Genomic DNA, 13,649 nt, shown 5'->3' with positions numbered 1-13,649 from the left:
ATCATATTCTAAGTCAATGTGACCTTAAAGTATGGTGCCAAAAGAGAACAAATCTAGATAATGTAATCCTTAAATCTTTGGTATTACTGTAAAAAGAATATAACAACAGCATTGGGCTACTTTCTTTTAGTAAGGTTAAAATGGTAATAGGCAAAAATAGTTTCAAACAATACCTCCCGGAATAGCTGATCTTCTACAGGTGACATAAACAGACATGTGAAGAATGCTTGATGGAAGTACAAGTCTTTACTGATTTCTGGGTGATTTATACAAGACTTAATAAGAGCCATTGCTTCGGGTATGCGTTCACAAGCAATTAGGTATCTGGCACGTAGTTCAAAGAACAGTGGATTTTCAGAACTCAAATATTTGTTCACTATATTAAAAAGAAAACAAAAAAAAATAAAAATAAAAAATAAAAAGAAAACAGACTCTTACTCTCAATAAAAGATTTTCTCAAACTTTGTTGCTTGAAACTTTACCACTAAAATATGGTATCTAATTAGATTAACTAGTTATTTAATTAAATAACATTTTCCTTAGTAGTTTATTTGTGAAAAGACTGTTAAGTTATTTGGTTGGAAAAATGAAAACAACAGTGACACCAAAACAGTATGCTCAAGAAATAAATTATTTGTTGATTTTGTCTCAGTAATTAACAAAAATGGAAACAAGATTTTAAAAAAAGGAAATTTTCTTCTTTAGTTCATTAATGTTAAAATATGTTCCAAGTAACATGAGTCTATGATGTCTTTTTAGTCTAAGATTACATACCACATCTTCTTACTACCCTATATTTTCATTAAAAGGGTGAATCCTGGCCTGGTAAGGTGGCTGTAATTCATGCCTGTAATCCTAGCACTCTGGGATGCTGAGGTGAGGGGATCGCTTGAAGTCAAGAGTTTGAGATCACATATCTACCAAAAATAGAAAAAATTAGCTGGCCGTGGTAGCACATGGCTGTGTAGTCCCAGCTACTCGGGAGGCTGAGGCAGGAGGACTACTTCAGCCCAGGAGTTTGAAGTTGCAAGTGGGCTGTGATGATGCTACTACACTCTACCATTGCACTCTACCTGGAGTGACAGAGCAAGACTCTGTGTAAAAAAAAAAAAAAAAAAGAAACGCTGAATCCTAATTTATCATATTAAAACCACATTAATTCACATTAATTAAAGAAAAATGTAATCTGAATCAATGAAAAAGCTGAATCATAAAAGAAATATATTTTATTAGTCTTAAAAATAAAATTAATCTAAAAGTAATGCCAAAAAGGACTGCTTATTAATATATGTCCATTTATCACTAAGGATTTACTAATTAATACTTTTATGTAATTTAAAAATATATAAACACCTTTAGCTACATAAATTTATTCAGACCTAACAACAATCTTATGACAGGTATTATGATACTTGCTTTACAGATCATAAAAATGAATATCAGAGAGGTCAAATGACTTGCCCAAAGACAAAGAATTCAGTGGCAGAGCAGGAACTGGAACCCTTATTTTATGATTTTTAATCCAAAAGTGTTTTAATTACTTACATGTTTCATCAGTAGCTTCTAAAGTGATTATGAATAATGTTTTATTTTGGCTTAAACATTTGTCTTGCAATTCTGTTTAAAGCATATGATAAGCAAACACTGATTTATGTGGTTATCAACCAGAGAAGGGTTACCATATTAATGCAGTTTTAGAGCAGCTTTTCCCAAAGTGAGCTATGCTAGCAGAGGTATAAAAGGAGTATTTATTATATTTATTATTCTAACGTAACTCCAGCCTAAAAGGCCATCAGCCCTCAGACCAATCAACAGCAGGTATGTTCTGTGGAAAGCATAAAAGCTCCGCTAAAAGCTTTCTTCTCCTCTGTCCTCACTCCTTTTGAACCTCTGTCTTTATCTAGTTCCTGCCCCCTCTGGCCATATTTACCAGTCTCCTCTAGTCGGTCACCCTTACCTTTCCTATATTCAACTCTTCATACTTTTCCTCAATAATCCAACTCCAACTTTCCTCCTCAGCTCCAACTGTCTCCTACTTCAGCTTTTTTTTAGACAGAGTCTTGCTCTGTCACCCAGGCTAGAGTACAGTGGCACAATCATAGCTTACTACAGCCTCAAACTCCTGGCCTCAAGCAATCCTCCTTCCACAGCCTCCCAAGTAGCTGAGACTACAGGCGTTCACCAACACACCTGGCTTTTTTTTTTTTTAGTTTTTTGGAGAGACAGGGTCTCACCTTGTTGTATAGGCTGATCTTTTAACTCTTAGCTTCAGGAAAATCTTCCTACCTCAATCTCCCAAAGTGCTATGATTATAGGTATGAGCCACCACACCCAGCCCCTCTTCAGTTTTTTATCCCTTTCCAAGAACTACACATCTAAGCACCAGTCTCCTTTCTATCCCTTAGATTCCTCATATCACTGTTCCATATACCTTAGACCTATCCTCCTAATCCTGTCCCACCTCCCATCCCATCCCGCAACTTTGCACTGCTTCTCCTAGCTATCTTCACTTTCAATCACATTTCTATTATAGTCCTCCACACTTGTATCTAGTATCAGTTTGCTTCTAAGCCCGAGAATCATAGCTCCTATTCCACTCAACTGCACTCACAACCCAACTCCACCCATTATCTCCAGGACTAATAGAAAATATCACAATCTGCTCAACACAATCTGTGGTGTGAAGTGTCTTTTTCATCAGACGAAGGTCTAACTGGTTCCAGGGTTGGGAGGTCTCGTCTTTTCCCTTTGGCCGTCTTATAAATGCAATCCATAGGCTCTCTGCATTTTCAAATGTTTCCCACACTTTTGTGTTTATTCACTACTGCTGAGCTTACATTCTCAGTTTTGGTGATCCAGAGTATCCTGGGGCTTAAGAATATGAGAAAAGAATTAACTAGAAGCAGTTGATAGAGCCTCCTGCCTCAAAAAGAGATTTTGGCCCACAAGGGACCAGTGTGGATACAGGTTTGATAGGAGGTGATACAAAGTATGTATGTAGGTACTAAGGAAATGAGACAAAACTTCTCTTAGTGGATGAAGTTTGGGAAATACTGCTCTAGTGTATTTGAAATTAAAATGTATTCATTCAGTTAGTCACTCACTCACTCGTGCATTCATCGTGGTCATTCAATCAATCAGTAAATATTTATAGTAACCACCTACTCTGTACCAGGCACTGGGGCTACCTGTAGGATATGCAGCAGTGGGTGACAAAATTCAGAGTTCCAGCCCTTATGGAGTTTCATATGTAAGGGAAATTCCATGTGTTTTCACCAGAAACAGAGTTTGTGTGTTTTTTAAACAAGGGTGTCCCTACTTAAGAAGATTTAAAAAATATGCCTCAAGTGACAAATATAAACTCCCTATAAATAAGTAACAGCTAGCAAATGTATTAAGACTCTGAAATTTCATTACTAGAAATGTCAGGTTATTAAGTATGGAATGTCCAGTTTCCTTAAGTACTAAGTTTGACAGTTGATATCTCTGGTATTTCACTTTGATACTTCTTAGGTTTGTTTTTTTTTTAATACTGTGAGAGTGCATCCTCAGTTTTTCAAACATATGGTGTGGCTTGTGATTATCTTTCAAAATTGTTTTTTTAGAGCAATTTTTGTGAAACGATGGATAAGTAAAAAATTCATGTTATTTTCAAATAGGAGTTCCATTGTGGAACCAATGCAGTGCAGAGAGCTGGAAATATCAACAAAGTGGGAAAGAACTAATGAACAAATTAGTTAACTAATGAATGTGGCTAATGAACATATACTATAGCTACGGTTTGAGAAATTCTGTTCTGGTGATTTTAATCTTGAAAATGAGCCACATGGGTAACCTGAGACCAAGGTGGATAATGATGAGCTGAGAGCTGTAGGGGAAGCAAATTCATCTCAACGTACATATGAATTAGCAGCAAGGTTTGACATTACTATTCCAACAATATTGGACCATTTGAAACAAATGGACAAGCTAAAGAAGCTGGATAGATGGATATCACATGAATTAAATGAGCATCAATGAGCATCAGAAGAGAAATCGTCTTGAAGCTTGCCTTTCTTTGCTGTCACGACATAAAGGCGAACCATTTCTACACCATATTATTATGTATGATGAAAAATGGATTTTTTTTGACAACTGCAAGCATTTGGCAGAATGGTTGACTAAACATGAAGTGCAGAAACACAGTCCAACACCAAAAATTCATCAAAAAAAGCTAATGGTGTTTGTGGTGGTCCAGCGCTGGTATTATCCACTGTAGCTTCATGAAACCTGGTCAGATTACAGTGGATGTCTACTGTAACCAGTTGGACAAAATGATGAAGATGCTTGTGATAAAGCAGCCAAAATTGGTCAATAGAGACAGGCCAATCCTCGCAAGACCACATGTCACACAAACGATGCTGCTCAAACTACAGCAGCTGGACTTGGTAACTCTCTATCATCTACCATATTCACCAGACCCTGCACCAACTGTCTACCACTTCTTCCAGGCTTTGGACCACTTCTTGTAAGGACAAATATTTAATTCTCAACACACTGTGGAAAACACCTTTCACCATTTCATTGCCACTTTCTCTCAAGGCTTCTTTGCTACTGGCATAAACAAGTAGCATCTTTATAAGTATAAAGATGGCAAAAGTGTGTCAATAGTTTAGGTACATACTCTGATTGATTGTATTGCTTCTTATTTGAGATATAATAAACTTTTGATTTGAAATCGGACATTTCATATTTAATGACCTAATACATATACCTAGTCTGGTGTCAAAAATCACTTAGGGCCAGGTTAGAATAACAAACATTGTTCATTTGAGAATACATCACTCCATTATTCAGTATTATAAAATAAAGATAAATCACTATTACTGCGCTAGTTAGGAAACAAAATTGTGTTTGCTTCTCACAAATGTTGGTTTTGATTTTGAATCTCCTGAAGTACCTATCTCCTGAGATGCTGGCTGGGCTTTAAGAACAGCTTGCAACACTGGATCTTCCCATGGGCCACCATCTCTAATGATTCGAGTCACCAGTTCCAGATTCACATTTCCATATCTGCGGAGGTGATTCTGGCATTCCTAGGAGAGAAAAATCATTTTGGCTTTGTGAATTTAAAGGGGTTAAAAACTAAACTTGATCATCATTGTCAGTAAAATGACTGATGGTCAATTAGGCAACTATTAAAATTATAAAAGAGAAAGGGTTACGATTGTAACCTAAGTAGGGTGTCAAAACCCCATTAACACAAATAGGCTTTAATGCCAAAGGTTACACAATATATACATATTTGGATGGAGAAAATCCCATTAAAACAGGGATGAAGTGTAACCTAAAGGAAAAACTTATGGGATGCATCATTTCTAGGAAAAGAACCAGGTTGCAAAAAACTGAAACATAAATGTTCAGTTAAATTTACATAAAGACTCAGCTCCTATTAACAATGGCAAGCAAGAGCCTGACAATAAAAAGGGAGGTTGGCAGGGATGCCTGCTCAATAATGCAGACTCTGGTTGGCAGGTAGACAAAGTTCTTCTGCCCTGATCCCAAATGCATAATCTAAGTTGTGGTAGAAAGCTGGAAAATGGAAATTCTAGTCCCCTTCGTTAGATAATTAGACTTATAGTTTTGGGATGAAGAAATGACAGGTTAAAGAAATAAACATAACCTATAATAGAAATTTTCTATAGGTTATGATAAAGATGTTTTTGGTAATTTTGGCAATAACTGTTAATTTGGGTTTTTTTAAAGATATTTGAAATGTTTTCAGAGAATCTGCTATCTTAGACTTGTTATAATATGAAATTTCTAACAAGTTGTTTGTAAACAATGTATGACATTTAGGAGAATTAGGTATACTGAGTTCATAAATCTGATTCATTAGATTTAGATTTACAAGTTTTGTTTAGTTGATTATATTTTTTGATTGATTATATACTTTGTTAGGTGTTGTTTTTAAAAATATATCAGGGAATTTAATTTGACAATTTAAAAAGATTAACTGAAAGCCTAGTGAAAGTATTGTTTTTAAAAAAGCATAGATTGAGCTTAAAGCCTCAAGAAAAAACTAGATATTATAACAGGGAATGTTAAAAATTTGAATATTGTACATCAATTAAAATACAACAACTGCCAGAATTTTATTCTGTGCTCACAAAATCCCTTATATTAAAAACTTAGTAGCAGTTATAAAGCAAAGCTCTGGGGTAAAAAAATATATATATCTCTATGAATTTTACTTAGATGAATCAAGGCTACATATTCAAAGTGGCTATAAACACTTTGCTTTTATTACATGGTCACATTCTTCCATCGTATGAACATTCCATCTTAGACTAAAAAGTGATTTCTATATGCCACTTGGCATTCCTGCTTAAAATATACTAGAGAAGAGATTTTATTTGTTTTATAAGAGAAAAAGGTAGAAGAAATCCAATTTTCATGATAAAGAATCATTCAGTCAAATAAGTCAAAGGTTCATTAAACCCAGACATCTTGAAAATAAGTATTTTCTAAAAGTTATTTAAGGATGGTTCCAAATTAAAACAAGCCAGCAAACAAACAAAAATCCTACAAACAATGGGCAAGTTACTTAACCTCTCTGTTCTCCATCAGTCAATTCCTCTGGAAAATGGATACTAAAACACCTACTTCATAGGATTGTTGTGAGGATTAAGTAATAATATACAGTATTGAAAAGTGCTTGAGACAGTGCCTGGCACATAGTAAGCACTCAAAAAACATTTGCTATTATTTCTTCTAGTACTTTTTAGTAGTTTGAATTAATATTTTAAGACATCTAATTGCTTTAGTGTAAAACAAATTTCTGCATTTCTACATGTCAGGATGTTAGAGCATTCATAAAAAATAAAGTAAGTATAAAGTTATCAATAAGCCATGATTTTTCTAACATACATAAAACATAGTAATTATCTCTGACAACAGCATCATGGTTAAAAACAATTATCAGTTTCAAACCTCCCAAGGTAAACAACATAAAAAAACTCCCAAATTGTTCTAGACATACAGATTATTGCCCCTAAAATTCAACTGCTGTCAGGTGGCTTTTGGTCCAATCAAAGCACAAGAAATAAGGTGAGCTCTATGGTAGCCCGAGTCACTAGTGAGCTTAGCTCTGCTGCTGAGCCCTTGAACAATCCGTCTTTCTAGCTGTCTACGGGTAAGTGAGGCACAAATCATACAGCCATTAGTGCTACATGACTTAGAACTGGACTTATACCCAAGTCAAGATGCATTAGCCAGGCGCAGTGGCTCACGCCTATAATCCTAGCACTCTAGGAGGTTGAGGCGGGTGGATCTTTTGAGCTCAGGAATTCGAGACCAGCCTGAACAAGAGTGAGACCTTGTCTCTACTATAAATAGAAAGAAATTAGCCAAAACAACTAAAAATTAAAAAAAAAAAAAAATTAGCCAGGCATGGTGGCAGGTGCCTGTAATCCCAGCTACTTGGGAGGCTGAGACAGGAAGATCACTTGAGCCCAGGAGTTTGAGGTTGCTGTGAGATAGGCTGACACCACGGCACTCTAGCCCAGGCAATAGAGTGAAATTCTGTCTCAAAAAAGAAAGATGTATTGCCAGTTTCCTAAACTTGGCTGAAAATAAGAAACACTTGGAACCTTATTTAAAAAAAAAAAAAAATAGATCCCTGGGTCCCAACTTAGACCTACTGAATTAGAATATTTCTAGGAGAGAGCCCTGGCAATCTGCATATCTAACAACTCCCAACTACAGATAACTTTGGGTCAAGTACAACATATTTTGGAGACCACTCCTATAGGAAATAGCTCTGGATTGGAAATAGAGATCAAAGATTTTATCTGGTGTATTTAAGGAGACACAGGATGAAAGAGAACAAATTGATTTGAAAGTATTTGGGGGGTTCTCTTTCCTTAAATATTTAATAATATACAGCTGTTTTGGATGATCTCCAATTTAACCCTTCCAAAGTAAATAAGGAAGCATGTAAATCACTCTAGAATTCACAACTTATTCTCTCCTGAAGTATATATACACACATTATATATATTTTAGAATATTTACCTAAGTTGGGCCTGTATATTAACTTAATCCTTTATTAAGTCATCTAATATTGATACCCACACTGCACTGTGCTGAACATAATCTCCTCTGATACTTCCATTCAATGTTGAGTCTTTGCTAAAGAGAGAAAGTACAACTCTTTCCCTCACTCTTCTTTCAAAATCCACTATGGAGTGAGTGGGCTTAATGTTTATTCCAAGATTTCTCTTCCCTGAATGAGTTGCCATTTTAGAGATGGCCACTATAACAAGTGTCTTGGAGCTGTGCATCAGTGTTCATAGGGTGAAAGTCTTCATGCCTTACATTTCATGCCTTAAATGCCTTCACATTTAAGGATCTCTGGACTTACCTATTCAATCACCTATAGCACATCATGAATCCTTTTCTCCAGCCTGGTTTCTTCCACAGCTCCTAAATTCACCTTGTATTTTCTTACCTATGCTTTCTCCTGTCACTGTTTTTCTCCTCCTACAACCTCCACAAATCTATCTAAATCCTATCTTTCCACGGTCCCACTTTCCCTGAGAAGCCTCCGCTAACTATCTCAATCCATAATAAACTTAGTTCCTTTTCCTGCAATACTGAAAATTTGTACTAGTCCACTTTTCTGGTATTTATTGTACAAGAGGAAGGCCTTGCATTACTATCTAGTGTTGACACCTTCTTAGGTAGTTAAAGGCTTTTTCAAACAGTGCCAGGAAAGGAAAGGTATACCAGAGAAGATACAGTCTCAATAATAAATCTTTAATTGAAATAGGATTTCATGGACATCTATATAAATGGAAGCACAATGGAACATCTGTCTTATTTTGAATGAAATGCATATTCCAAAGTTATAGAACACCACCTGTCAAATTCATTCATATGCAAGTTACTGCAGCAAATTGAGACAAAAATGTAAATGGTCTTCAATATGGTACATTTTGTAAAAACACAGTCTTTAAAATACAGTAAAATCTTTACAATACTTTGAAATGAGATAATCGTATTTCTTATTACACTTTCACTGGTTATCTCACGGTAAAGCACTTTAAAAAGGTGTACATTTTAAAGATGTTACACACTTTTCTTTTATAAAAAGACAGTTAGCATTAATTTGCCATTCTTTTCTGTGGTAAGCCCTGATGTTTTTGAAAAAATAAATACTCTTAAGTTTGCCCATATAACATAAAGGGGACAGTTATAACAATGAAAAAGTTACTGTTTTCAATAGAAAGTTTTTATGGAGAAAATCATTTAAAACAAATGTTTGGAAATGTTTGCATTATTACATGACTGTTGTTACCAATAGTCAGTATGTCACCTATATAATGCTTGTATTTATACCATTAAAAAACTTAGACCAGGCCAGGCATGGTGGCTCACGCCTGTAATCCTAGCACTCTGGGAGGCCGAGGCGGGCTGATTGCTCAAGGTCAGGTGTTCGAAACCAGCCTGAGCAAGAGCGAGACCCTGTCTCTACTATAAATAGAAAGAAATTAATTGGCCAACTAATATATATAGAAAAAATTAGCCGGGCATGGTGGCACATGCCTGTAGTCCCAGCTACTCGGGAGGCTGAGGCAGGAGGATTGCTTGAGCCCAGGAGTTTGAGGTTGCTGTGAGCTAGGCTGACGCCATGGCACTCACTCTAGCCTGGGCAACAAAGTGAGACTCTGTCTCAAAAAAAAAAAAAAAAAAAAACTTAGACCAGAATTTTCTGTTGAAAAATCTTTCAACTGGAGGATTTTAATGAATTTTTAACTTGTTTGTTAAAAATCATTAGTATTTAAGAAAATACTGATTGACTTGAAGAATAGTAGTCAAATTTCAGCAAAACCCTTTGTATAATTTCTGAAAGGCATTTCAAACTAAGCATCATGATTTACAAAAGAAAATTTTCCATTTGAAACTACCAAAGTTATCCTTTTTACCTACAATAGTAGTTAAAACAAGCATCAAACTGAACCTAAAATCAGTTTCTGAATCACTGTATTACAAAATGCTAAAATTTTTCAAAAATAAAGCATATGTAATCATATTGCTATCACTGAGTTTTTGTACTATTGAAAACATTTACATTTTACTTATCCTTTTTAAATGCATTTTTATGTTTCACAATGTATATAATATTAGTACATGTACATAAGTATACACAGAGTGGGGATATATGCTCAAACATTTTTTTTAACTATATAGTACGATATCAGAAGTCTGGAGAATCATGGTCTTAGGTATTATTTGTTTTTATATTTGTGTTTGGGGCTGGATATGAAAGTCATCTTTGTCTTCTGTTGATCCTATCATGTCATTTTCTTTAATATCTCCTGATCTGCTTCTTCCTTGCCATTTCTACAGGTAACCATTCTACTAGTCTAAGCCTTTATTTGCTATCACTCAGATCACCACAGTAGTTTCTTAATTCCTCACCAAAAAGGCAGTTTTCAAAAGGTTTTAAAATGTTAGACTATGAAGCTCTTAAGATAGCAGAATTAATAAAACATTTCTTTTTTTTTTTTTTTTTGAGACAGAGTCTCACTTTGTTGCCCAGGCTAGAGTGAGTGCCATGGCATCAGCCTGGCTCACAGCAACCTCAAACTCCTGGGCTCAAGCAATCCTTCTGCCTCAGCCTCCCAAATAGCTGGGACTACAGGCATGCTCCACCATGCCCGGCTAATTTTTTCTATATATTTTTTTATATATATGTTAGTTGGCCAATTAATTTCTTTCTATTTATAGTAGAGACGGATCTTGCTCTTGCTCAGGTTGGTTTTGAACTCCTGAGCTCAAACCATCCGCCCACCTCGGCCTCCCAGAGAGCTAGGATTGCAAGCATGAGCCACCGCACCTGGCCAATAAAACATTTCTTTAAACTTGTTCTTTTGCCATGTACATTATTGTAAACACATGGTTAAATCATTACTTATAATAGATTATGAAATACGGCATACTAGAAAGAATGCTGGATTGACAGTAAGATTTTAGGCCCTCCTGTTTCTACAAACCTCAACTCTGTTGGAGGTTAATTTTCAGATCTGTAAAATAAGGAATGGAATGAAACAGTTTCTAAGATGACTCCTAGTGTCAAAATTGTAAAAATGTATAAATGCCTATAAGTCACAATATTTGATATTTAAAATTAATTAGAATCATGTACTTGTGATCTATTTAAGATACTCCTTTAGGGATTTTGAAAAATTGAATATTTAAGTATGAATAATTATTCCCTGTTTAATAAACCTGATTACATTTTTGTAGATTTTTAAAAAATTTAAGTAACAAATTTAAATATTATTTAAATCAGCAGAGTTTTACCTAAGGAAAGCCAATCATAACTACAGTAAAACCATCAACTGACAGCATAATCAAATTCCAAAATTAGTTGGTGGTTGCCATGCTAATGGAAGTACAATCTTATCAGTAGCATTTTAAAATAATTAATGAATTAATATGGCTAATAGAAGAATTCTAACCTTTAATAATACAGGCCCTGAAGCAGAATTAAGGTGTATGCATGATTTATTTCAGCGTAGGTTCCCATACAAAGAAATAAATACAATCTAATTAAGCAGAAAGAGCACTAGAGTCAGTCAAGTCACAGTGTTAAAACTGGGCAAGTTATTCTCCAATAAATATTTTTTGATAGATGAATGAATGAATCTCTCTGGTCCTTAGTTTCATCATTTATTTATAAATGGGATTGGAATGAAAATCTTCCTTAAACTTTAAATATTCTTTTTCCTTTTTTTTAATAGACAGAGTCTCACTCATCATAGCTCCCTGCAACTTCAAACTCCTGGTCTCAAGTAGTCCTCCTTCATCAGCTTCCTAAGTAGCTGGGACTACAGGTGCATACCACCATGCCTGGCTAATTTTTTCATTTTTTGTAGAGAGAGGGCCTTGCTCTAGCTCAGAATGGTCTTGAACTCCAGGTTTCAAGTGATCCTCCTGCTTTGGCATCTCAAAATGCTAGGATTATAGACATAACCCACAGCACCCAGCCAAAGCTTAAATTTTCTATGATACATTTTATATGGGAAAATATAACTTGCTTTAAGCACTAATATGCTGACAATTCTAGTTGTTATATATTAGGACACACCACAGAATCTGTTTTCAATGAACAATGAATGCTTCAATGATGTGTTCTTAGAGCTATTATAGTTTCAATGTATTAATACGATCACTGATTTTGAAGGCACTTACATGCCTTCTCTTGACAAAACTAGACTGTAAGATGTTCAGAATATAAAATCTTTGTTTATGGTTGATACTATGTGTGAATAACTATCAATGCACAATGCTTAGTACTCTCTTTTGAAATGATTGTTGTTCTATGTGTCAGGATATTCTGGCCTTTCCTCAAATATATGCAACTTATTGACAATGACAGTCCCATCTTTTGGAGGGCCCAGGCTTAATCTTGGCCCCTTAAGCTTAACTCTTCAAGCTTATTTATTGTACTTTTTTGTTTCTTGATTTTTTAGAGACAGGGTCTCACTCTGTCACCCAGGCTGGAATGCAGTGGTGCAATCATGGCTCATTGCAGCCTTGAACTCCTGGGTTCAAGCCATCCTCCTGCCTCAGCCTCCTAAAGTGCTGGGATTACAGGTGTGAGCCACTGCACCCAGCCTATTAATTATCAATTTTATGTTTGAAATAACTCTGGCTCTTGTACCTCTTCAAAGTGATTATACAAATTCAACAGCTGAATCGAAATAAGACGTTTCTTTCTTAATGACAATATTTTAAAAACTCAGAAAGTGAAAATATTTCTGAAGTAGTGATATACAAGAATTATTAAGCAGAGTTAACTATTTCAAATAGTAAATGCCAATGGGAAAATATCAAAGCTTTACTCATTTCAACACAAAATTTATCTAAGAAATAGAATCTTCACAAATTAATTTAAGAATCTGAAACTTTAATTTTACCACCAGTCCTTTTCATTCCTAGTGCTAAATACTTGTCAAATCTGTTTCTTTCATAGACATTGAAATCTTGTCTCTTATACTTCTCTCACAATTAAAGATATTTCAATTTCCCTTTTTTCTGCATTGTCAAAGTAGAATCCACAAGTAAATATTTGATGTTTTCAACCCACAAATACATTCATTGATCTGTCCTCCATCTCACTGTACATAGAAGTAGCCAATGGACTATGGGGTAAAAGTTTCAGTCAATATACCTAATTATATTTTGTTTTTTAAGGTTCACCAAGAATGATACCTCTCTAAAAGGGATTTTAAAAAAGAAAGGAATGGCTAGACATCAGATAGAAATGTCTGTGGGCTTATTTATCCTTTGTTTGGACAAACATTTAAATCAGTACTAAGGGATTACGACTACTAAGTGTTGAAGACGGATGAAAGTCAGTTTCTACCCACTGGATCTAACAAAGTGAGACATCCAACCACAGATAGAATATAGGGGGATTAGAGCTTTGGTAGTGCTAGAAAATCTTAGAGGGAGAAAAATCATATACAGTCAAAATGGAGTTGAGCAGACCCAGGAGAGAACTTCTACCTGAGCAGAAAATATGGTAACAATTTTTAAACTGTCCTCACAAAATGTCTTGCTTATATTAAAGCTATTATGGTTGTATTCTTTAAAAG

At 35.1% G+C, this 13,649-nt stretch overlaps 1 protein-coding gene across 3 annotated transcripts in view; it reads right to left on the bottom strand.

The window, feature by feature from the left end:
* Positions 1-13,649, bottom strand: part of ZNF654 (zinc finger protein 654) — a 79,884-nt gene that overhangs the window by 14,330 nt on the left and 51,905 nt on the right. For 2 of the 3 annotated variants that reach the window (XM_012750982.3, XM_076000961.1), the window contains exons 4-5: positions 4,940-5,075; positions 174-376 (exon numbers count right to left, since the gene is read on the bottom strand). In XM_012750982.3, coding sequence (XP_012606436.1) covers positions 174-376; positions 4,940-5,075 — 339 coding nt within the window. The remainder of the gene's footprint in view (positions 1-173; positions 377-4,939; positions 5,076-13,649) is intronic. The other variant, XM_076000964.1, reaches the window with a different exon arrangement.

The sequence above is a fragment of the Microcebus murinus genome, chromosome 1 (assembly GCF_040939455.1).
Source record: "Microcebus murinus isolate Inina chromosome 1, M.murinus_Inina_mat1.0, whole genome shotgun sequence".
NCBI lineage: Eukaryota > Metazoa > Chordata > Mammalia > Primates > Cheirogaleidae > Microcebus > Microcebus murinus.
The sequence above is the reverse complement of the archived record's forward strand: the minus strand, read 5'-3'. Positions and strand labels throughout refer to the sequence as shown.